The sequence below is a fragment of the Columba livia genome, chromosome 10 (genome assembly GCF_036013475.1).
Source record: "Columba livia isolate bColLiv1 breed racing homer chromosome 10, bColLiv1.pat.W.v2, whole genome shotgun sequence".
In the NCBI taxonomy this organism is placed as follows: Eukaryota; Metazoa; Chordata; class Aves; order Columbiformes; family Columbidae; genus Columba; species Columba livia.
Genome location: NC_088611.1, coordinates 6,352,074 through 6,377,103, shown reverse-complemented (window position 1 = coordinate 6,377,103; position 25,030 = coordinate 6,352,074). Strand labels below are relative to the sequence as shown.

The following is a 25,030-nucleotide window of genomic DNA, read 5'->3' as shown; positions in this document are numbered from 1 at the left end:
AAAAGCTGCAGTGGGTTCATGTAGGTTTCTCATGAGAGGCATTATTTAATACAGATATCACTTGGTGTGTTTTCCATAGTTGGGCCAAATATTGGGAATCCTCCAGACTTAAGAGACTGGCAAAATCTTGAATTTCCACGCATTTTGTGAACAGCCTGCAAGTGTGGCTGCCTTCTTACCCAGCTCTTTCATTTCTCCAGGAAAGTGTGCTGTTCTGTCATTCAAAGACTTCCTCTCCTGCAGACCAACAGAAATCTCTGAGAACGATGTTTTTCTTTGTGAGAGCCGCTACAATGAAAGCGACAAACAAATGAAGAAATTTAAAGGGCTGAAGAGGTTTTCACTCTCTGCGAAAGTTGTAGATGATGAAATATACTATTTTAGGTAAAAATGTGATGGGAATGTGGGAGGGTCACCTGAGCAGTGTTCTCTGTTGTGGGGGACTGAGCCTGGCTGGCAGCCACCCCCTCAGCAGCCACTCACTCCCCCAGCGGGATTGGAGAGAAATTGGAAGGGTAAAAGGAATAAAAACTCCTGGGTCAAGATAAAGGCAGTTTAGTAAGTGAAGCAAAGCTTGCACACACAAGCAAAGCAAAATAGGGAATTAATTCACTACTTTCCTCAGCAGGCAGCTGTTTAGCCATTCCCTGGAAAGCATGGCCTCAGCATGGGTAATGGTTACTTGGAAAGACAAATGCCATAACCCCAACGTCCCCCCTTCCTCCTCCTTTCCCCAGCTCTTATTGCTGAACACGATGCCACAGATCGTGCAATATCCCTTTGGTCAGTTTGGCTCAGCTGTCCTCATTGTCTCCCCTCCCAACCCGTGTGCACCCCCAGCCCAGCCTGCCTGCTGGGGGCACAGAGTGGGAAAAAGAAAAGACCTTGAGGATGTGCCAACACTGCTCTGCAGAAACTATAACATCCCTGTGTTGTCAACACTGCTGTGGTCACAAATCCAAGATGCAGCACCAAGCAGGCTACTCTGCAGAAAAATAACTCCATCCCAGCCAGACCCAGTACATACCAAAAATGTCATAGTTGTAGGAGAAGGTGAATTTTTACTAATCTCAGTTTTGGGGAAGAAGTCCACATAAAATCAGTCATTTCATGGTCTTAATGCTGGTGGATGTTTTCTTTTTCTTCTCCTGACTTTAGAAAGAGTTGTTACCTTATCAGATTAGTAAATTATCTTAAATGTCATTAAAATAATTAAGTCCTCATTATGGGTAACAAATAGCTTTTCAGTTGGTGAACACTGATATTAATAAAAATATGAAGCTCTAGCTTAAATAAAATGTAAAATCTAGGGAAGATGTGGTGTTAACTGCCTTCTATTGCACAAATTAAGTATTGCTGCATTGAAATTGCCTTCTAACTCGTAAAAAATTAAAACAAACAGAAGTCCTTCAATCAAGTGACTGAAATGAAACACTGGCCACAGACACTGAATGTTTTCTACTCAGTCTTCTGAAAGGAAGCACAGGCGCATCCCATTGTTTCCATGTTGTTCAGTGATGAGGGAAGGTTGGTTTTCTCTTCAAGAATGTACGCTGTCTCCTATAAAGTATGAGCATTTTTTTCATCTGCCTTTTGTCTTCCTCCTTCACCTCTCAGGAAACCCATAATTCCTCAAAAGGAACCATCTCCACTACTGGAAAAGAAGATTCAGCAGCTAGAAGCAAAATTTGCTGAGTTGGAAGGAGGTGATGAGGACATGGAAGAGATGGGGGAAGAGGAAGGTGATATGACTGAAACGCCTTCTATGCCTCAGCTTCAGACCCCATTAGCTAGTGAATTGGATATAATGCCTTATACTCCACCACAGGTAAGGATCTCCTTGAGAAACCTTTAAACCTTTATTTTCCACATTCTTTGCCCATCCTAAATAAGCAAAGCAACCGTAATATTTTATCATATCCACAGAAGAGATTTATACTTCAGTTTACAAGTCTGTGGAGTAAATTACATGGAACAGTTTTGGCGTATCCACTATGATATCTTGGTGATAATATTCTATTAAAATATTTGTAAAGGAAATCATTCAGTTAAGGAAAATCTAGGGTACATTTTTGTAGAATATGTTAACATTATTTCTAATTAGTAGATTTTCTGTGACACTTGTTCAGAGATACCATGTCCTTATGTTTAACATAAAGTTGGGATGTAAGGGTTTAATTGTATATCTCAATTTATCTAATGCCCATTTTTAAGCTTTTCCTTAAATTTTGAAAAAGCTAGCATTTTGGCTGTTACAGTTTTGCTACATTTTAGAAAATGCTGTGTATCATCCTCAAAGGAAAAAAAAATAGCTTTTTTGGTATTGAGTTAACCATTCTTACTTGGAAATAAGAACTTGTTAAAAAAAGTCAGAAGAACTGATGTCTTAGAATCTTACACATTAATTTGCTGATAAATAGGTAGGAAGTAAATGAGGAATCATGGTGGTTCTTTGCCGCTTGAATGCAGCATGAGTCATTTCTGCCACTTAACTGAGGCACTGTTGATCCCCTTCCCACTTTTGCTGTGTTTCATACACAAGCCCTGGTGTTCATGTAACGGAGTATTGAAGCAGGGTTTAACTGGAAATTAACCTAACCAAAAAAAGTTTGGTTGCACCTGGATTGGACCCCTTATCTGTGTAATTGTGTTGCCACATCCAAGCCAACACCAGTGTTGAAGAGGCAACAGGAACGGCCTGCTGCGAACAGGAGAGTTTGGAACCAGCAGTCTGGGTTTCTGCTGCGTTGCACTGGCTGTGAGCTGGCAGCCTTGGCTGTTGGGGAAAGGATGTGACCCCTGGATAGAAATAACTGCCTTTGGGTGTCACCAAGAAGAGCTGATGAAATGGAAAGCTTTAGCTTGGTTTGATTGTGATTTTTGCTGTGGAGTCAGACCACCCAACACTTTTTGCTGTGCAAGGTTAGTCTTGCTGCTCTTATTTTAATGTGCTGGATTTCTGAAGTAGCATGAGAAGTCTTGCAGAGTATTATAAATAGAAAGCATGTTACCAGCATTAACTCATGTAACACTTTAGGAAGAGCAAGGTAACTTTTTAAAAATCAAAATACTACCATTGTTAATCCTGGCAGCTACTGAAAGCAGTTTAAATAGGGATCATTGGACATGTCCTCAAACTGCCTTCTGCAGCGTTCACTGTCTTTTGATCTCCTTTGCTTTCTCTCTTTCTACATAGCTACATTTTGCTCAGATTACCTTGAGAAGTTTTATTTAAACACTAATATATAATATCTCTCTAAAAAGCTAGTTTGACAGTTGCACAATTTTATTTTTTAATTGTTTGTAATGGGACAGTCTTGCAGAGCTTTCAGGATAACTGATCAGAAGTCAGGCTCAATAGATATATCCAACATGTGTATACGTACCTTTAGACCGATGTGAATTCTGAAGTCTAGAACTTGAAGTAAAAAATACAAAAACAAATAATGGAAGCTGAAAAGGCTCGATGGCAATGCATGCTGAGAAGTGAATGGCGATACACAATGCCCTGGCAGATTCCTCACGCTGCTGGCTTGGAAAGGAAAGGCACGTTGTGTCTGAGCTGGCACTCAGAGCACAATTTAACTCCAGTGGGGAGAGAACTGACGTACAGCACAGAAACAGACTTTCTTCTTCAGATTATCTGTTCTATTTATGTCCCCATTGAAAACTGTCCTTTTAAACTGAGCTGCTAGGTGAAAGGCATGTGTTTGCTTCATGTTCTCTTAAATGTATAGAATTTTATTTAACAACTAATAAACCCCAGAACTTTAATTTTTTTTTTCCTTCTGCTAACAAAGAAACTCTTGCTACACCTGTGAATAAAAGGAGTCGAGACAAGTGAATTGTGGACTTTGACAAATAGATGGATGATGCTTTTCTGCTGCAGTTTGCTGTGAATCAGGTTGAACGTAAAATAGAGAAAAATGCGGAACTTCATTATTTGCTTTAGCAAAACAGCTGAGAAAAGGCATAAAAGCGGGTCCTGGTTTACTTCTTAACACAACTAAAACTGAATATGGAGTTATCTGACTCAAATAGAAGAGATCCTGTATCTGAGATGTGAAAGAATGGACAAGATAAAAACCAAATTCAGAATTCTTACAGTTTCCCAAACTCCTGTTTACCCTCCCAAATGGGTGGGTAGGCTTTTACTTTACATTACTGTTATCAAAACTGTTGCAAGCACTATAAAGGCAAAACCAGCTGATAAGCTTGTAGCTATCGAAATACAGGTGTATGAGAGGCCAAATATGTCATTAAACTTTCCTGTTTCTGAACTGAGAAATCTCATCTACCAATGTGGGCTTGCCTGAGAAGCCAGAATGCATTGTACCTGCCCTGTGTGTCATCCCAGAATCTGCATGGAGCTTTCTTCACCTCCTCCATCTTAGAGACTGAGATGACTTCGTCCCCAAAAGACAAGTGTTGTCTTTAGGTTCATAATGAAAACACTAAGGATGGATTGCCATTTGAAAATCAGTACAGTGAAGTTTGAAATAGCATGCAAGTATGCCTCAGTTTACCCAGTGCCTTGCTTAAGGTGATGAGCAAGACTTTTTGAGTGTCTTGGTATCACTGAAGCTTTGTTTTTAGCTGAGAGAGGAGTGTTGAACTGCGGGATCAAAGTGGCAAGGAGAAGTGGTCAGTAACGTGGCCAGAATTTCAGGGCAGGAAGAAAACAGTTGCATCTGTTTTTCTTGGGTTTTTTTCCTTGCTGGCTATTTGGAAACAATGAGACTTTTCAATATGTGAGAAATGTATAATGTTTGGGATATGAGAAGGGCCTTTGGGGGTTTTTGGCTTGATGATACATTTGTGGGCTTTAAGATCGTAGTATGGGTGAATTATGGTCTCCTGTGACAAATATAGCTGGAGGGAACCTTTAAAAAGGGGGTTCCAGAATAGGTAGGTTTTTTTTGATGGCTAAAATTACAAGGAGCTCTCAGCAGGGTGTCCATGGTGGGAAAAGCAAAGGAGCAAAACTTTTGTTACCTATGAACATACAAAATGTGTTGTGAACCTGTTTGTGCAGCTGGGCTTTGAGGTTTGCAGGGAGAAATGGCTGCTGAAGTAATGGGAGCTGAACACTAGAGAGAAAGGAAAGTCTGGCAGGCAAAGCAGAGAATGCTCAGGGATGAGAAGAGTGGAGGATGGAGCCAGGGAGGGCAGAGCTTGCAAAGGCCCCGGAGGAAACGGGGAAGCGTTTCCCTCAAATGTGCAGCGGCAAATAAAATGTTTTACTCAACTAGTGTTTGTGATGTTTCTGAACAGCATAGTGGATGAAATCTGTGACATAACACAATGACTTTTATTCTCTACTGGCCTTCCAAAATAGTCACTTATTTGCTACTCAGTGTTTCTCGGTCCAGTCCTCTCATTCAGTTTGCAATGATTTCAGATAATAGTAAATGTTTTGTGTTGTCTTACTGAGAATTTTTTGAAGCCTCGGTTATAAAGGTGGCAATGTCTGGAAGGGTTGAAAAGCATCAGAACATTGTGGGGTTTTTTGTTGTTTGTTTTGTGGTTTAGGTTGGTTTTCTGTTGTTTTTTTTTTTTTTTCCTTTGTACTTTTCATAAGTATGTGCATCTGCTCTTTCATGCATCAGTAGGAGATGCAGTCTCTCTTTTAGGGGCTGTATGTTTGGATGGTCCTTGTGCAAATATGTTCAAGAGAAATGTGGGAGTATTTTGAAATGCTGTTTCTTATAGCTTAGAATTTTGCACGTCAAGAAGCTTCTTTTTTGTACTCTTGTGGTCATAACTGCTTTTTCTCACAGTCCACTCCCAAGTCTGTTAAGGGCAGCACCAAGAAGGAGGGATCAAAAAGGAAGATCAACATGAGTGGGTACATCTTATTTAGCAGCGAGATGAGAGCTGTGATTAAAGCTCAACACCCAGACTACTCGTTTGGAGAGCTCAGCAGGCTTGTAGGAACTGAATGGAGAAACTTGGAAGCAACAAAGAAAGCAGAGTATGAAGGTAAATAGAAACTAAGATGCTAAATGCTTTTCTGCTTTTTTTCTTTCTCAATGCATTCATTACTGTTATTCAGATGGCAGGTTTAATAGAAGAAGATATTTATGTTTGTGTTCTGGACATACCTTAAAGAGAAGTTCATATTGAGAGATGACTGAAGAGGAGCAAAGAGCATATTTAAGTTTTATAGTGCACAACTGATAATTTAAATGTCTTTGCCACAAATAAGCAAATGAACAGAGACGAAGAAAATGGGGATGAATTAGAAGGGGCATGAAGCCCCTGGGTTGGAAGTCAGTTGGAAAAATGGTTTGTGAAAGTTTCCTTAAAGGAGGACTGGGGGGAATTTTGGACAAGAAGCTCTTCAGAGCTTTAGCGGCAGGTAAGAAGGCTCACAGCGGAGCAGGTAAAAGGTATTTGATTAACACTACTTAGAGTCTTAAAAAGCTGTGGTAGAATAAAATCAAGGATACAGAATCTGTAATGATACTGTAAATATGACCTATTGTTCAGTCTCCGTATTAATCAATAGTTGTAACTGATTTTGCTGAGAGATTTCAAATCCTGAAGAAAGCCTAGGAATATTTCATAGGCATGAGATACTTTAGACGTTTCTCTTTCTTTCTTTCTTTCGTACTGATATTGGTCACTGTGTTTCAACTTTACTGGATTAAAATAAAATACAATTGATTTTTAACAGCAGGTGCTAACCAAGCCAAATACATTGGCTTAACATCCATAGTTAATTACTCTAGTTAGTAATGAGTCAACACTTCCAATAGTAAAACCCAATTTTTTAAGCAACTGCTTCAATTTTTTTGGAAGAAAATGCTACTTTGGTTAAGAAAGTTTCAATACCCTGCAGAGTTATTACCTGATTAAGTTATAACTTTTTTACTTTTTGAAAAATGAGGTTTGGTAGGTTTTATGCCTACTCATAACTTAAAGACAGCTTTGATCTTCAAACTAGTAGTCTGCATGCTATCACTTCCACCCTCAGCTGCCTCAGTCCTTTCTGAATGTGCAGTAGTAGCTCTTTGCAGTTCTGGAGAGTAAGACAGCAGCGCTCAGCTATGTGCGAGTTTTCTCTGCAGGTGCTGTGAAGGGAAATGGTAATGCTCTTTCTTTCTGAAAGTACCATGGCCTTACTTTTTTCCTGTTGTAGTTTCCTTCTCCACCCTTCTAGGTGCATGTGGTGTCTTTTTATTGACAGATTCCTCCTTACAGCCTAATTCTTCAGCAGTAGGGTGGCTTGCATGTCATCGCTTCCTAGCTTAGCGCAGCTTGACATCTTGCACTTCTGCAGGAAGATGTACCTGTAACATAACGGTAGCAACAGTGTCTGTCCGCTGTATTAATGATTGCCTACACGCTTCTATTTTAATCCTCTTTCTCAATCAAAAATTTTCCAAAGCTTTTGAGTTTTGGGCTGCAGTTTCTCTAGCTTGGTGTCTGCCCAGAACTAGATTTAGTTTTATTTGTTTTTGAGGGGTTGGAATGGGATTACAAGGTGTCTGAACTGTGTTTGCTTACCATGTGTGAAAGGAGAGAAACTCTTCTTCCACTGTGAGGAGCCAAAATTGACAGGCTCTCTAGTGTGGCCGTGCAGCAGGGAGCAGGGAACAGGCATGGTTTGACACTGCAGTGAACAAGTGCCTTTCTGTGTTCTGGTGAAAAGTAGCTTGCATTTTAGATCCATTTTGACACACTGAAAATTTCATTTGGTATATGTGCAGGGTAACAGTCACTTTTTTAGCAATAGCTGAGCAAAGAACAGGCTGCATTGGTATGCCTACATGGCTAACTGTCCTGGGAAAACTCCGCAAAGTAAAATACAGTAATGCACAGGATTGAGGTAAAGGCCTCTTTTAAGGAAAAGCTCTGTTCAAAGCAGAAGGTCTCTTTCCTGTCTCTTGAGATGTGTTAGAAATGTTGAATGATCTCAAGTCCTGGCCTAAACAATTTGGGTTTGGTATTAAGGTGAATGCTCAAGGCTGAACTCTGAGGCACCACCTTTGGCAGTGTTGTTTCATCTGTGAGTTCTGTGGCAGTCACAGCGTGGATAGCGACCAGGGAAAGCCTCAAGTGTTGTTCTCCCTCAGGTCCTTCTTCAAAGCTCAGCACTCCCAGGTCTGATAAAACTGAATGCTTAACACTAATTTCTCACTCAGAGTGTCTTCAGAATTCTGCTTTTGTCTGATCATTTTTATTTTTAGCTGGCCAAAAGTACGTGAGAGTCAGAACAGCTGCTTCATCTTCTTCCCAAATGCTTGCTCTGCTCTGAAGAGAATGATCTCATTTTTCTACTTTAGGATCTACCTTCCAATGTCTTGTGTATTTTGTGCTCAATCACATATGAGTTGCCTGTAGTAAATTTAGGAGTTTCTGTGCGTCGTCATCTCTTCCTGAAATGCCAGAAGTGAAAAGGAGGAGGGAAATGCCTTTGGAAATGAAACTGGTCTTTCAGTGTATAGAAGTAGTGCTAGAAGCTGCACAAACAGACTCTACAGGAGACAAATGCGTGACAGACTCTTGAGGTCATATACTAGAGAAAACAAGTGGCATTGGCAGGATGCATAGCAGTCTCCTTCATGAACAACTTCTTAGGCTTTGTTTGACAGAGGACCTTGGTTGCTGATTTAGTGGTAGTTTTCATCTTTCACCAACTGTCAAAGAACTTCTAGCCCTGCATTGACTTATTAAAAATTGCTGGAGATGTATGCTGCATCATTTATTCTTTGTTGTTCCTCATTGTGTCAGTCAGATACAATGTTCAGAGTAAAGAAATCAGCAACTTGCATGTCCCCAAAGAACCTTGAGTGGGCATCCAGGAAATCTCCTTTTTTTGTTTGTTCGGGTGTTTTTTTGTTTGGTTGTGTTGTGTTGTTTTGTTTTGTTTTCTTTCTTCTTCTTCCCATGACCCTTTGCCTCTCCCCTAATATAAAATTGTCCTCTGGTCAGATTCCCCTGCAGTAGATCTTTTGTTCTTGCAGTCACAGTGAGAAACTTGATTGAGATAATGACCAGATTCATCGTGCAAAGGACACACATGACCTCCAGTGAGCAGCACAATGTGAGTTAGACATCTTCAGGAAAAAACCAATCTCAAAGGGGAGCAAAATGGGGAAAATGACAGGAGGAGGCAGAGAAGAATATTTTTGGTTCATCAAACTGCTGCTTGTTATGTTCCAAACACTAAGGACCTATCTACACTAGGGAAACTTTGCAAATGCTTCCCAACTTTGTCACCACTTTTCAGCTGCATCAGTTGTAAAATATATGAGGAGCCCAGGAATGAATGGGCCAGCAGCTGGCACTGCTGTCTGCTACTTGCATCGTTCTTGAAGGCGCGGCTGATAGACGTGGTGTGTAAGAATTTCCGCAGCAGCCGGTCGCGGGTCTGTGCCAGCTGCCGGCCTTGGCTGTAGCTGGTTTAGCTGAGCCAGTGGTGTGAAAAGAAGGGAACGTTTTGCCATGTTTTCCTAGTGTGGACTGAGCCTAGTGCTGGACTGCTGCTTCATGTTGGTAACACTGGTGTTATTATCAAATCTGTTCTTTGACTTTTAAAATTTTTTATTTTATCATTTATTTTTATTTTTTTAAGAAAAAGATAAAACTTTGTTGAATATTTTTTTGTGAAAGGTTCTCTAAAAGTCTTAGCTGCAGCCACATGAAATCAAATCATATGCTGTATAAAAAGATTCATCTGTTCTACTTTATATTTGACTAAACTATGCCAGTGTTTGACTAGTCCTTTTTAATGAACAGATAATATTTTGAAATTCTGGGTTACAAAACAGAACTGAAAATCTAAAATACTTTTACAGAGCGGGCAGCTAAAGTTGCTGAGCAGCAGGAGAGAGAGCGAGCAGCACAGCAGCAGAATTCCTCCCCCCGGGCAGGCACTCCTGTCGGGGCTCTTATGGGGGTGGTGCCGCCACCAACACCAATGGGAATGCTCAATCAGCAGTTGACACCCGTTGCAGGTAAAATGTAGGAGCTATGACCATTTTTTCCTCATCCACTATATCAACCCCCTTCATAACTCTGAACACTCTCTGGGGTCACGTTGTTCTTACGGAAGGAAAAGCTCAACCTCTTCAGTCTTTCTTCATGATGAGTATACATAACCGCAACAGTAGCCTGAGAGTCCCACATTAGTTGCTCCGGTAGTGAGTAGCCTGTTGAGAATGCAGGGAAGAAGGGTCCTCCTTACGCAGTACTTCTGTTCTGATTGTGTGCCGTTATGGTTATTGACTCTGCTTTGCAGAGGTCATGTTTAGCCCTGCTACAGCAAGAGGGGAGTGAGCTAAGTACCCTTCTAGTGCATGCAGCATCAGTGGCAGTGGTAAAGTAGGAGGAAAATTGTTTATTTTTATTATTGTCAGGAAGGTGAGAGGCAAACAGATTTTAAATCCAAGCAAAAGTTTTACGGAATTGCTGATTAGACACTGGTAAGCGGAGCAGACTAGGATCTAGAGCCATTGCAGAAACAAACATGAAATGCCAACATTGCCAGTTTCATCAGGTGATTTTTAGAATAGAATTGAGCTTGGGGAACTCTTCCATGAGGTCCCTTTTACTGGGTGTTATGCTCATGACCAGTCATAACTGGACTTGAGTTCACAGGGAGTATGCTTGGAATTAGTATTTTCGGAACCAGATCTGGAGACTGTGTGGTCCACTGGAGATTCTTGTGTGGGAATCAGCCATACATCGGTGAGAAAATGGATTAGGTATGACTTGATAAGTTGTTTTCCTTACCCCATTCCTGATTAAAATAAGTTGATTGCTTCAGTCAAGGTCAAAATAGTGCTGAGTAGGTAAAGATGAGTATTCAGAGGTTTTTTGTTTGGAGTTTTGGGGGTTGATTTTTTTGATTTTGTGTTTTGTTTTTTGTGGTTTTTTCAACTTTCCCTGAAGGCATTCCAATTATTCCATTTATTCTTTTGTCATTTTTCTTTTTCTTTCTCGTCTCACAGGCTGCAGCCATATTTAGAGCTGACAGCCCAAAGTGTTTTTCATCACGGTCTCTAAATCCCTTTTCAGTAAATATGCTGTATGGATGTTCAAACTGAAGGCACGTTCCTTATTTGCTTCATGGTCTCCAGATTACAAAGCATTCGTTTACGCTGAGCTGCATTCTTTCATTTCACATTTGTTGTTGGTTTGGGTTTTTCTTCTTGATAATTTCCCTCTGAACTGTTTGCAGTTTGTGTGTGTGTACACATCTCTGTATATATATTAAGAAAAAAACCAAAACTCAAGTTCTGAGGTGCCAATCCTTTTTGTAAATAACCTACTTCAATCTAGATGATGTAGAAGCGTCATCCTCTTGTGGTTGTGGTTTTTTGATTGAGTTCTTGTTTTGTTGGCATTGGGTCACTTTTGCAGTTTTTTGGAGGTAGGTGTTGATGGGCAGCAGTACTTATTATTAACACTTTCTAAAAACTTTTCCAAAAATGTACATTCTGCACACTACACATGCTAACTTACTTCCTGCGGCAGCCTCCTCAAAACAAACCTGTGTTTAAGGCCATCATCTTATTCAAGCTGTTAAACATTCAGATCTCTTCACTTTGGCATTGTGAAATCCTTCCTTAAAGTTGGACGATCAAGTGGATCTTTTCAAACTCTTTCTGTTTTTGTGGCCCATCTGAAAAACACAATCTTTCATCTTTTGGTTTCCACAAGTCTTACTTAGAAATATCTTATTCTGTTGAGACCTCTTTCACATCCTCCTCCATCGTTTGGTTGCTTTTCTCTAGTTCAGAGAACTTCTTCATGGCCCACAGGTCCAAGAAATCTGGATGCCTTCTGAGACGCGTTTCTCTTAGCGCTCAGCGCTGTAGTTTCTTGTAAATTTAGGCATTGCAAAAGTTTATATAATCTTACTTTGTTACACTAAAAAATGGCAGAACGAGTAATTTGAAAGACCTTGTAGATCTCAGCCGTGGGAGCTGGAAATAGTTCACCCATGTTTACTAGTTTAAAATCAAAGTGGTAACTCATACATGGGATATGAAAGTATCTGCTCTTATAACCTTGTAACGACAACTTTGTTTAATCCAGCCAGTTGTTGAGTGAGTATTTGACTTGGAAGTGTAGAAATGAGCTTTCATGATCAATAAATATGGGTTTGTTCCATTGGAGGTTTGGTCTTGTTTTGTTTTGTTTGTTTTAAAGCTTTGGAAGCGTATGTAAATGCATTGAAGGTGCGATTGCAGCTTGTGGTGCACTGGAAGTACCAGGCAGTGGCTACAGTGAAAGCCCTTTATTCTAGGGATGCTTTTGTTGTTTTTCTTCTTCTACTTTTTCCATTAGAAATATGAATTTCACTATGTTAATAAAGAGGTACCTAAGACCTATTTGTTTAATAAGTGTCAATTAGGTGTCCTGTGGAAAATGAAAGTTTGAGGGAGATCAGTTCTTTATTTTCTTGTTCTCTGCTCCATGTGAAGCTTTTGAAATTTCAGGTTTCTCACCTCTGTAGCTCTTCCTGAGAACGTGACAAATTTAGCTTGTATTTTGGAGCTATTCGATATGTTTCGATCCTGAGCTCATGACAACTTTGTTTTCAGTCAAAGCTGGTGTGAGGTTTGGGCCAGTCTTAGTCCAGAAATCCCTGTTCTGAAAGTTTCTTTTCCGAGTTACTGGGCGTGTGGCAAAGACTCAGTAGGTGGTTTCTAGGAACGGACTAGAGAAGCCCCAGCAATTTTGCATTTCTAACCTTGTCTCATCTCTCTAGATCTGCTTCTGTCCTCTGTTGTATTTTCATTGTCTTTCCAACCCCTTTCCTTGGTTGCCTGACAACACATCCATTTAAATGAAAACAGCTGAGGGACAAGCACGTTACGTTCCAGGGCCTAATAAGTGTAGTGCAGTTATCTTGTGGAGCTTCACCTCATGGACAGCAACAAACCTGAGCCAAAACCAGAATAAGCTCTAAGTTATCTTACGTGCAGGAAACTAAAGTTACGAGCAGCAACACAAGCCCATCTTTGTCGTATCATTGATTTTTCCTATAGATACCTTGAAAACCTTGTCTGTGAAATTCTGTGAGGGACTGCAGATGCTCCTTGTAATTCCTTCTCCTTCAGTCTCGTGCTGTGGGTTTCAGTTGCTGCAGCCCAGCACATCCAGTGCTGTCATGTTTAAAATTTGAGTTACTTCCTTAGTGCATACTGCCGATTGTTTAATAAAAATCACCCCTGTCGCTGCCTTTAGTTTTAAGAATGCAAATGTTGTAGGGCCTCTGTGTGTTAGTTTTGCACTGCAGAAAAATGTATAGGTTTTTATTTTTGTTCCAGTCAGGCTTGGTCTCTGAGCTTGCCCACATAGCAGGGCTGTACATGGAGCTTGTGTAGTTAGTGTTGTATTTGTGACGTGTATGCAGATGGCAGAGCTTCAAGCTGTATTAAAATTGCTTGCGTTAGTAACATTTTATTGTGGCTGAATTTGTTCCTTGTGTTAACATATCTGAATATTCAGCATTTATTGCCCCATGAGAAACATACAAATACACTAAATACTAATTCATCAAAGGTATAGTGTTTCATATTTATAACTTTATTTTTAATTTTTGTTCATTTGTGCAATATACTAATTGTAGTATCATCTTGCTGTACTAAAGATGCTGCTTTTTTTTTTTTGCCCTTTTTTGTTTATTGTGGATAGTGCATGTCTTACTGTGTAGACCATATTGCATGTTATTGATGCATGTTTGAAATTTGTTGTGTCCTTCAAGGCATGATAAGTGGCTATCCACCGGTGCTGCCACCTTTGCAGGGCCCAGTTGATGGCATTGTTAGCATGGGCAGCATGCAGCCACTTCACCCAGGGGTGCCCCCACCCCACCAACTTCCGCCAGGTATGCCAGGCATCCCAGGCATCCCACCACCCGGTAAGAATGTCATCCTCATTCCCTCCTTATTTCATTTTCATGTACTTGCCGTTTAATCAGTTGTTACAGAAATGATCTGCAGCTTGTTTTGGTCATAGCTTTTGTTTCCGAACATTGAGGGTTTGTTTAGCTGCAGCACCACACAATGCACTGCTGAATATATGAGGTATATGCAACACATTGACAGAACAGCGTGTCCAGTAAACCAGCAGGGAAAGGTTACTGGAGAAACTGCTGGTGACGCTGCCTCCAGCAGTAGTTTTGCTCCAGCCAAAAACCTTGACAATTGTGCTTGAGCTTAACAGAGGTCTGAAAAGCTGAAATCAGCCTGTTCATGTCCTTATGTCATTTGAACAGCATCCTTCCACTCTGCCTTTTCTTACTTGAAGTGGGCTTAGAAATGAAATTTATCACTGTCATTCCTACCACACTTTCAGTCTGTTAATGTTTATCAATAGTCAGACTGCATTTAAATGAACCCGGTCATGTAGGACCCCTTGACCACTGGGCCACTGACATGTGTTGTTATAAAACAGCGTTCAGATTAAACCTCATTAGTGGAATAATAACCAGAAACATTTGTGGATAGGATGATTTTAGTATATTACTATGGCCAAATTTTGAACTGGCTTTTCAGAGCGTATCTACTACATGTTTGCTCATTTTTTGCCACACTTGTGATGAAAAGTGAGGCTGAATGAAATATAAAAGTTTTTCCTGTGTTAATGCCATTAGCATGTCCCAGTGATGGGGAAAAGTGTTCATCTGCCCCCTCATCATGTTTTCTACTCATTTTTTCAGTTTTTACCTCTGATAACTCATGTGTCTATTTAAAAGAGTGCATACCATGCATTCAGCAGTTAAACAAGCAGTGGAGAGAAGTGGTCTCATTTGTCTCCCCTTGCCCACTTGCAACTGCATTTATCAGAAGCTCTGTTAAGACTTTATCTATATGTAAGTTGTGTTTTGTTTGTTTGCTTGGTTGGTTGTTGCTTTTCTTTTTAAAACCATCAGTATTAGGTGTGCAGCTTGCAGCTTCTTCGCTGGTGTGCAAGATTCACTGTAATGTCACATAGAGGGAGCAGGAAAACAGCCGGGTGTCTGTGACATTTAGCACACATCAGCCAATACAAATGTTTGGGAGGTGAATCCAGGACAATGCATTTCTTTAAAGAGTGTTTGTCACTGGAGAAGTGGGCTGTGTGTATGGTGTTTCACACTGAAAGGACACGGATTAGGGAAAAAATAATGCCTGGGAATGGAGGACCACAGGAGAAGTGGTGCTGAATCAGGCTGGGTGGGCTCAGGGTGAAGCTGTGATCTGACGATGGGAAGGTGAGGGCGCCCTCCTCCAGACCTATTCGCTTGGTACAAAAAACAAATCTGTGCCATATCCCACAACCTCTATTAGCAATGTTTTTCCAACTCGTGACTTGTTGTTAGTTCAGATGCATTTAGAATGGGGTCTGTGATCAAATGGAAAATGCATCTGAAATACACTTTAGTGTGCAAAATGCAGGGTCACATCTTTTGATCACTGATAAAAAAAAATCTGCATGCAAATTCAACCTATAGGAAGAGCACAGCTAGTTAGCAGCTTTTCCAATGAATGAATGTGAGAAGTGACATAGAAAGAAAATCAGGAGCACACATAACTTCCATTCTTTCAGACCAAGGCATCTGTATGTAAAGTATCAGGAACTACATGACTCATTTAGATTTGCAAATTTTTGTATGCAAGACTGGCATGGGTATTTTCTGCTGCACTCTGTGCAACAGGGAAAAGCCTCAGTATGTTTGAGAAAAACTAATGATTTTTATTTTTTCAAAATTTCTTTCAAATGTTCATTGGTCTCATATATAAGACAAATAAGGGTTAACCTGGAGGTTGCATTTTATGTTAGTGAGATCTGATGAATTTGTGCAATGGCTTGGATTTGCTCTTGCTGTCAATGTATTTTATAAACCTGAACACAAGGAAATGTTAAACATTGCTAAAGCAAATCAGCATTTACTTTCTGAAAGGATTCCAGGAAGATCCTGTAAAGCCAGAGGCATGTATTATAAATGAGAAGATTTAGCCAGGCAATCACTAAGTAATGTGGAAAAAACCAAACCAAACCAAAAATTATTCACTTTGCATTTCTTTAATTCACCAGGCCACATATCAGTGTTTGGTAGTTGTCAGGTTGGCTTTTTTTTACATTCAGAAATTTCTAAAGTGTTTGATTTTATTGGGGAGAGTGGGATAGTTAAGTGTTGTACATCTGCTTAAAATAGCTGTGAGCAAGGATATCAAAGTAAACATTCTTACTATAGAAGACCAAAGACATATTTGCCACTACTCTGAAATAAGACTAATTATTTTATATTTTGGCATATAGGTGTTATAGGCCAAAATGTGTCCCCCATGGTAGGCACTCCAGCACCCGGAGCAAGTCCTTTTGGACAGCAGGTGAGTCATTTTTGCATGTTCTGTGAGGCTCTAAGGCTCTGGAATAGCATTTGAACAATATCTCAGTTAAGACATGCGGGTGGGATGCACATGGCCTTTCCCAGGGAGAACACGAACCACATGTACACTGATGTGATTAGAACCAGCTAACGTCTTACACTCAGGCTGTGCGTCTGTATTTGTTGGTCAAATTGCTATTAGACTAATTAGGTTCTGTCTAGTGGGATAACTTCCGCAGTATAAGCAAGACAGTGTTTTGGTTTGTTTTCCTTCTGTTAGACTAAGGTGAGTCATTTCAACACACTGTTAAGCTGCTGATAATGTAGGTTTTGCACACTTGGGTGATGCAGAGAGGATGCTTTCCGCTTTCTCAGCCGTTGATGGGTGTTTGCTCCCATGTTTCACAAACTGACAAAGCAGATGTTGATTGGCAGTTCAGAATTTGTGAGTTTAGGTAACAGTGATTATCAGATGTTCCTTCTCAGTGATTAGTACAGATGAAGTGTTCAGCACATTTCCAATTTTATTGACTAGATTTTTGCATCATAAAGAGAAATGTGATTTTTGCTAGCGTGTGTAAAGAAAAACAGAAGTGAGAAAGTAGTAGAGTGTGTATGTCATGACATTGAGTTACTCCAGACCACAGGATATCTGTGCTAAGAGTTCTCAGTGCTGCTGCTTAATCATTATGGTGGGAATTTTTCTGTGTGACTCCGATTTGTGTGTGTGTGCCTGTGTTTTTTGCCTGACAGCAATTAGCATTTATTCTGTGGGAATATCCCAGTTGTCCGGATCAGAGTCAATTTGGATTAGAAGTTTTAGAGAGAAACCCTGCACTTCACAGACCACACGGACTCTGATCAAATTAGAGAAAGTGTGAAATAAAAAGGAGGCAAAAGGAATGATTAAGGTTAATAGGAGAGAGGAGAAATGGTGATAGTAACCAGAGTATGTTTACGCAGATGAGAAGTATGAGCAATGAATATGGTTTGTTTGCACTTCCTCTCTCTGTACGTGTCGGTGACTGCACCAGAGCGCCCTGGCCGAAGCGGGCGTCTTCCAGGAAAATGTCCTTTTGCCTTTGCTCATCATCTTGTGTTGAAATTCCGTTGCGTGAGGATGACCTGATGCACAGATGTGAAGTGGTTTCCCTGCAGTTCCCCCTAATGTGATCTGTCCATCGCTTTGTCACTGCAGATAGGGATCCTCGGCCCGCCAGGACAGCAGGCACCCCCTCCGTACCCCGGCCAGAGCCCAGCAAGTCAGCCGGTTATGCAGCAGCCCACAACTCCCATGTTCGTGTCCCCTCCACCAAAGACACAGAGGCTTCTCCACTCTGAAGCCTATCTGAAATACATTGAGGGGCTCAGTGCTGAATCCAACAGCATCAGCAAGTGGGACCAGACCCTTGCAGGTGAGGCTTTTGATACAGAGTGGGATGTTTCTGAATGAAACACACTTCTTCATAACCGTTACGATTTTTTTCTTTTATGGAAGATGCTAAACTGCTGTTTACTTAATAAAATGTAAACATGCAAGTAATTGTTAAAAACAAATCAACAGAGTGGGAATATATATGTTATCAGCAGGCTAATTCCATCAATGTTATATAAATCTAAGAATCAATTGTGTGCTTAAATACTAGGGGTAAAAGTTATGCTGTATAGTTATGTTCGCCTTTTTCTAGAAAAATGGTGGTGAATACCAAAGCCAGTAGATAATTAGACCATTTCTTCACCTTCCAGCACGAAGACGAGATGTCCATTTATCAAAAGAACAAGAGAGCCGACTCCCTTCACACTGGTTGAAAAGTAAAGGGGCTCATACCACAATGGCTGATGCTCTATGGCGTCTGCGAGACTTGATGCTACGAGACACCCTTAATATCCGTCAGGCATACAACATAGAAAATGTTTAGTTGCATAATTGCTTCTTTCTTTGATACTGGCATATAAGGAGTTTTGTGGAACAATAGCTGTTTTAGTTACTGGGTGGGGAGAGATAACCAACAATAATTTGTATTGCATTTTACTGTACATTGCAAGACCATTTTTATATAAGGACACTTTTAATAAGCATATTTCACTTTTTGTTATATTAAGTTGACTTTATCAAATACACGGATTTTTGCATATGTTTCCTTTGTTTGAAAGGCGATTTCATAATTGGTTAAGTGCTGTCAAGGATTCATCTTTCTTATACTTTATTGCTGAGAATCTGATGCCATTGTTTTTATATAAAAGAAGAAAAAAGAAAACAAAGTATTTACAGATTGGTACAGTGGAATGTGAAATTAGTCATAGTTTACATCTTAGAAGAATGTGTGTACATGTGCTTGTGTGTGCTAGCCACTTCAGCAGAAATCTCGCTTGAATAGGAACAGGGAGGATCTCTTAAAAGAAGCTAAAGGTAAGATGTGCATTGACGCAAGGGAAAAACGACATTTCAAGTCAAAACTGAGGCAGCTGAGGGGGCCACAGCAATCATGGAAGTGCTAGTGTGGACGGGACAAGGGCGTCTTGACCTCTAATCTTGTCCAGTCCTGTCCAGGTATTTAATTGTGTAGCCAAGGTTGTTGTGATCCTAAATCAGTAACAGAACAGGTGTGCTGGCCCTGCCCTTAGAAGGTGGAACGTTCCATGTCCCGTGACCTGCTCTGGGGGTTCTGTGATGTCCCTGACACAGAGCAGGGGACGGGGGAGTTTCTTCCCTAAGCAGTTGTGGCTGCATGTGGGAGAAATGTGCAGAACTTGGAACCAGTAGAGCTCTTGGAAGGTAAGTTAGAGGAGAAGGAAAGCTGGGTTGTTTTGCGAGGGAAGTAACACGATATGTTTGAGTTCGCACATATTCTGTTAATGATTGGGCATTGGAAGACATTTTTGTATGCTTTCTTTAAGTGTATTGATTCACCTTAATGAAAGTTTTGCAATGCAAATTTGAGAGAAATTTGACAGTTATTAACTTTAAAATAAAATACTACTGTACGGTATGTGTAAATTCAGCATACCTAGCACGTTGGAGAAATAGAGTACTTGCATTGCAGCCTTCAGAGGGTTTGGGTTTTCTTTTCTTTCTTTTAGCTATGTAAGGTAGGTATAGACTCTTGCCAAATGTCAAGGTTGTGGCTGCCTTCTGCAAAAGACTTGCCTGTCCTCGTAACTAACCAACCTTTTGGACTGCAGATTTTAGTTGTTTAAAGGTAAAGCCTTTCATGTATTTAAATCTAGAAAAATATTTAATAGTTTGGATTGCATTAAGTAACTGGGAAATCTGTATTCATTTGAAAAATTGCAGAAATGTGGTCACTCCAACTCAGTCCAAAAGAACTGATTTACTGACACACTTCATCTTACTCCTAGAGATGTTCATCATGTGGAAATGAAGTCTAATAGTACAGAACATTTTTATTTGAGTGCATTTGGCAGAAGGTTAAATATTTTTCTTCAAATACTTGCGTGACTTGGGTTCTGTTTTGCTGATGGAGGGAAGCGACATGAGCAAGTGTGAACAATTATTTAATTTTACTAGCTAATTTCTCTCCCTCTCCTATTGCAATCCTCCAGTCATTGCACAGAAAAACATGTAATTACAAGTAGGCACTTAAGGACAGTCTAGGTCAGATGTGCAATGGAAGTGAAGAAAATGAAGCTAAGCAACATATATGGAAATTAGAATTTTGAACTCTACAAATAGCAAACTTGTGGTACAGAAATTCTTTAGTGGCCTTTGTAAATGATCAAGTTTATTTAATAAAGTAGAAACTGAATAGTCTTAGACCACCCCCATATATACAGTATCATCTTAAAATATGTTTAAATTGCCATAGGCTTTGCAGTCTTTAGCCACAAAGATGGGATGTTGACACGAATCGAGCAGCAAGTCCTAGTTTTTGAATATTTGGAACTATCATGGATTGTACTAATATACCACCAGACTCTCCTTCTTCTCAGCATTAACAAAAATTACACCAAAGAACCTGGGATGGATTTTAGTTAAGTTATTGTTTTATTTATTTTTCTTTCGAGGACTGGATGGGACTCCCTTTGGAGCCTGTATAACTCAGATGTTTAATTTATCTGCTGGTCAGTGATGAGCAGACGTGCAGCGCTGGCTCTGTCCTGCCCCGGGCTCTGCTCCTTCTGCCCGGGAGGGAGAGGCTGCAAGTGCAAACGCAACCCGGCTCGGCCCACGGCAGTTCAGAGCGTCACCGCTGGGCTGGCCCTGATCAATTCTCTTAAGCCTTGTTTATTTATTTCAAAATCATGTCTCTGTGTATGGGAGACATTTCAGTCAATTGCAGTAAAATTTAGGATATAATGGCTGCAGTGTAGAATTCAAAACCAGCAAAAGAAACTGTTTTCTGACACTGGTTAAAAAGAAAAAAAAAAAAAGACATCTGTCTGTCTTTCTCTTTCTCTCTCTTTGTGGGTGTTTGAACCCCTCGTTTATTTTCCACTGCCGTTCATTGTACTGGCATAGGCAAAAATTTCATATTAAAGTATGTATGGGAAATGGTTGGCTTCTGTGAGAGTGGAAAATAGATTATCTAGGACTGGTATTTTCATAAACCAGTTGGAGACCATCATTATTTGTTCTCTTCCTCAGTCCCTTCCATGAAAAATTTACTGTTTGTGTAAAAATTCAAAATGTTGATGTTGGTGACTTTTTTTTTCAGCGTATGTTTTCGGACCTGGTTAATCCGTGCTTGGCTTTTCATTCGATCTTGTACTTCTGAAGGTTAAGCTGCTAACCAGGTTTATAACATGTATGTACCATCACTTTGTTTACCCGAGTCTTTTTAATTTGAATAAAACTAGTTCGCAAAGTGTTTTGGATTAACCAGGTTTGAGTGTCCCATCAAGAATTTTGTTAGGATTTTCTTTCAAGGAATTTTGGCTGTTGCAGATCCAGGTTTTGTCAAGTCCTTGGGTACATGCATGCTTGTCTGTGGGTAAAGAATCCTTTTTATATTGTTCTGTGTATTGCAAAATGTGCCTGGTAGGTGATAAGAACAGTGGTGCTGAAAAATATGGTTGAAAAATCAAGCCATAAGGAGCATGAACAGTAAACCCTGAAAAATATGTGATGCATTGGGAACAAGCTGAGTGCAGATGATAAGATTCAGCCAGGCCCAGTTGTCTCCGTATTAATTGCTTTGAAAATAAACAGCAAGCCTTAATTTCATACTGGAAACTAACCTGGTTCAGGACTCTCTTTTATGTAGGTGTATAATACAGGAAATTAGAACGGTAAAATAGAAAATAGCATATTTTACACAATAAAATTAAAAACCAGAGAATAAGTTTCCTTTAAAACCACAAATGGCAAGAAAAATTAAGTGACAGCAACCTCTCGAGTCTCAAGCTGCCCCTGACATACAATTTACAAAGAGAAAGCAACAGGACAGGTAGCATTATATCTAATTAACGTGCATTCATGTCTCAGACTTGGGGAATAAACGCTGCCATATCTGGTTTGCTCAATTTGAGATACTGAAGAACATCTGTAGGGGTATTAAGCCCCCTCTCAACTGCAAATGCATTAAATCAGAGTGGTACTTCAAAAATGGTTGGATACTTTGAACATCAAGTAAGAAAGGAGATCTGATTCGTTGATATATGTTACATTTTCCAGTTAATAAAATAAGCCTCATATTCCGTTTGCTTACTCCTTTTTCCAGCGAGTCTTAATTCAACCACCGTACAAAGAAACAAAAGGACAGTTGGTGCAGTGCAGTAGATCTGGTGATCCTGAACAAATTGATTCCCATCCCTGGCAGGGCTCGCAGACACGGTGTTCTCCTATGCTCGGTCCTTCCCGTGCCAAGAGGGATCAGAAATCCAGCGCACAGATTGTCATCTGATAAAGAAGGCAGCAGGAGAGACGGGAAAAGAAGCAGAGGAGGACACACTGAATTACACAGCAGCACCAGTAACCAGTGTGGCTCAGGTCAGGCTGAGATAAGCACGACGAAAGCCTCGGTCAAAAAAGGTGAAGGATGGTTGGTCCTTCCTGGAGTCTGTGCAACTGTTTACAGGGAGTGCCCAAATTCAGTTTCTGTTGGATGATTTTGGGAGCAGAACTCTTATTCTCTCAAGGAAATAATTCACCCATACAGGTAACTACTATTTTTTTAAATCTTGATAAGCTGGGACAAAACTCTGTACCGCTGTGGCAGGGAGGAGGACAACCTGAGCACGTATGTGCTTGCTTTACTGGAACTACTTTTCGGTGCTTTCCTGGCTTGCGACAGGTCTTTCAGCAGGCAGCAGTTTTGGGTGAACAACAGCAGGGAAATGGTCAATGAACAGGTCTGTTCTTTCCACAAAATCATTCTGAATCACTGAAATTGTCTCAAGTGCTGGAATGGTGAGCAGCAGTGCTCACACATAAGAATCACTGTTTGTGCAGAGATGACTATTTACTGCTGCTGCTTTACCAAGTTGAAATTTTCTATGCTTGGTATCTATACTGGCCTGACTTCTACTATTTGGAAAGCTTTCAGCAGGAATGCTTTGCGAACTCTTAGAATCTGCTGCAGTGCTGTAAAGTGAACACATGTGGTCACTGTTGATAGATGCCAAGCTGCTGTCGGGGCTGACACCAGCTTAACTCCCTCAAGAAGGGAGGGACGTGCTCAACCCCAGAACTGGCAGGGGCTCAGCAGCACCTAAATTGAGAGCTGTGGTCCTGGCGTGCTCCTGCGGTGCCGAACAGAAGCAGTGGTGTGTCCCAGGGCCGGGCTCCAAGCCACAGAGAGTTCTCACCTCCCTCCCGTCACCCACCAGCACAGCAGACGCACAGTGGAGCTGGAGGATGGGAAGGAAATGGGGAACCATGAGCCAGAAAGAAGAGAGGAAGGCAAAGAGCACAGAACTGGGTGTCAGCCAGGATAAAACTGAGAAACCACATGAAGACCATGCTTGTTGAAGACTGGGTGTAGATTAAAATGGATAATAAACCCCCAACCATGCTCAGTACTGGAATGGGCTGGGCACTGGGGCCTTCCAGCTACTCTTATTTCCAGTGTTAGTGAGACTGGCAAAACTGAAGAACGCAGAAGGATCAGCACTAGCAAACATGTTAAGGAATCAAGAATACAGTTCAAACTTCTGAATGTCAAGCTCCGTCTTCTGTCATAACAGATCTGTGTTGTCTGAAATGGTACGATGCCAACTCAGGGAAGGATTTTATTCCTGCACTGTTCAGAAAAACCAGTGACACAGAACTCCCTGATACCAAACGTCTTGTGAGCGACTGCAGTCTGTCTCTCGCTTTCTGTTTAGTGAGCTGGAGACACCTAAGGTATCTTCCAGATGTGCCTGGCTCTCTGCACATCAGAAACAGTTCTGCAAAATAAGAGCTCTGAAGTGAAAAACTGAACCATGACTCTGCTACTATTAAAGGAGTGCTAAGGAAAACCATGGGAAGTTTTCGTACCAGGCTCCTGAGTACTGAGAACTAGGGCAGGGAGTTTGCTCTTAAAAAAGAAAGTACTGAAAAACTGACTTGTTCCATGGAAACCAAGTACTGGCAGGAGAGAGCTCAAAAAAGGCTTGAGAAGTAAAGACAGATGGAGCTAAAGCTCAGCAATTCTCAAAATCTGGCTTTTTATTAACGCTCTATTATTTAAGGTATTGCTACAGTTAGGATTTACTTCAGTGGAATGACCTGTGACTGCAAAAAAGCAGCTTGTGAGTGTTTGAGCTTGAGCTCTACCTTGGAGCCAAAGTCAAAATCTAGCTTATTACTTCCAAAATAGAGCTTTTCCCCAAGTAATGAACATGCTGTCCAGTCAAAATATGCAGTGGCACAGTCACATCTTCAATTCTCTGGCAGTTTTTTGTCTCCTGAAAACACCAGTAGCACTAGTCTCCCAGTTCAGGTCCTTGGAAGACAGAACAGAAAGTACAGCAGCTTGCAAGTTGAGTACCTGCACCAAGACACCCTCCAAAACAGCTGTTGTCGCTTTAGTTGATGAGAACTCCTGTGTAAAACGGCTGTCAGGAGTTAGCACAGGAGTGCATGTAAGTATTAATATATGAACTCTCTCAGTTTTTTTAGGCTGAACTTAAGAATTGTCTCCTTTGTGGAACCCTCAACATATTCACATTATCAGAAATGAAACAGTTGCATTAAATATGATCCTGACATTATACTGCACCAGTCACCAACATGCTCTCATGCACTTGAGAGCTAGTGTCACTGTTAAAGAGTAAAATAAAACATTAAAAGCTGTCCAGGATACAGCGGTTAGCTGTTTGCCTTCTTTGGGGAGACAGGAGTCCTGCAAACAGAATTCAGGTTTGCTGGGACTGCTGTTGCATCTGCCACTAAACTTGTGCCCGGTACCAGGTAAATGCCCTCAGGCAGATCCAGCGGTACAGCAGCAACACCGGGAACTCCAGCCCCTGCAGGCAGCGGAGCCTGGATGCACGGATGACTTTCCAAGCACTGTGCGCTGAGTAAACACTGAGCAGTAAGTCTGACCTCTCTTTTTATCTAGTTAGAATTATACCACATTGGAAAGAAAACAAATCAGATGCCAGAGCAGTTTCTATCAGTACAAAGGAAACTAACTAAAAATTACTCTTATTGTGCTGAGATATTGTGTATGCAATATGTAACATTTCTTTTCCACTGGTCATGCCACAAGAATGGTGTCAGCAAGCAAAGAAAAGCAATAGCCAGAC

The 25,030-nt window shown here is 40.7% G+C and overlaps 1 protein-coding gene across 13 annotated transcripts in view; it reads left to right on the top strand.

Moving 5' to 3' along the window:
- Window positions 1-21,530, top strand: part of PBRM1 (polybromo 1) — a 65,332-nt gene extending 43,802 nt beyond the window's left edge. For 7 of the 13 annotated variants that reach the window (XM_065075117.1, XM_065075114.1, XM_065075116.1 and 4 more), the window contains 8 exons: window positions 201-384; window positions 1,618-1,828; window positions 5,781-5,982; window positions 9,807-9,965; window positions 13,727-13,882; window positions 16,267-16,337; window positions 17,535-17,751; window positions 18,083-21,530. In XM_065075117.1, the coding sequence (XP_064931189.1) occupies window positions 201-384; window positions 1,618-1,828; window positions 5,781-5,982; window positions 9,807-9,965; window positions 13,727-13,882; window positions 16,267-16,337; window positions 17,535-17,751; window positions 18,083-18,255 (1,373 nt within the window). In that variant the 3' untranslated portion in view covers window positions 18,256-21,530. The remainder of the gene's footprint in view (window positions 1-200; window positions 385-1,617; window positions 1,829-5,780; window positions 5,983-9,806; window positions 9,966-13,726; window positions 13,883-16,266; window positions 16,338-17,534; window positions 17,752-18,082) is intronic. The other 6 variants (XM_065075122.1, XM_065075121.1, XM_065075120.1 and 3 more) reach the window with 2 other exon arrangements.
- The last annotated feature ends 3,500 nt before the right edge of the window (window positions 21,531-25,030 follow it).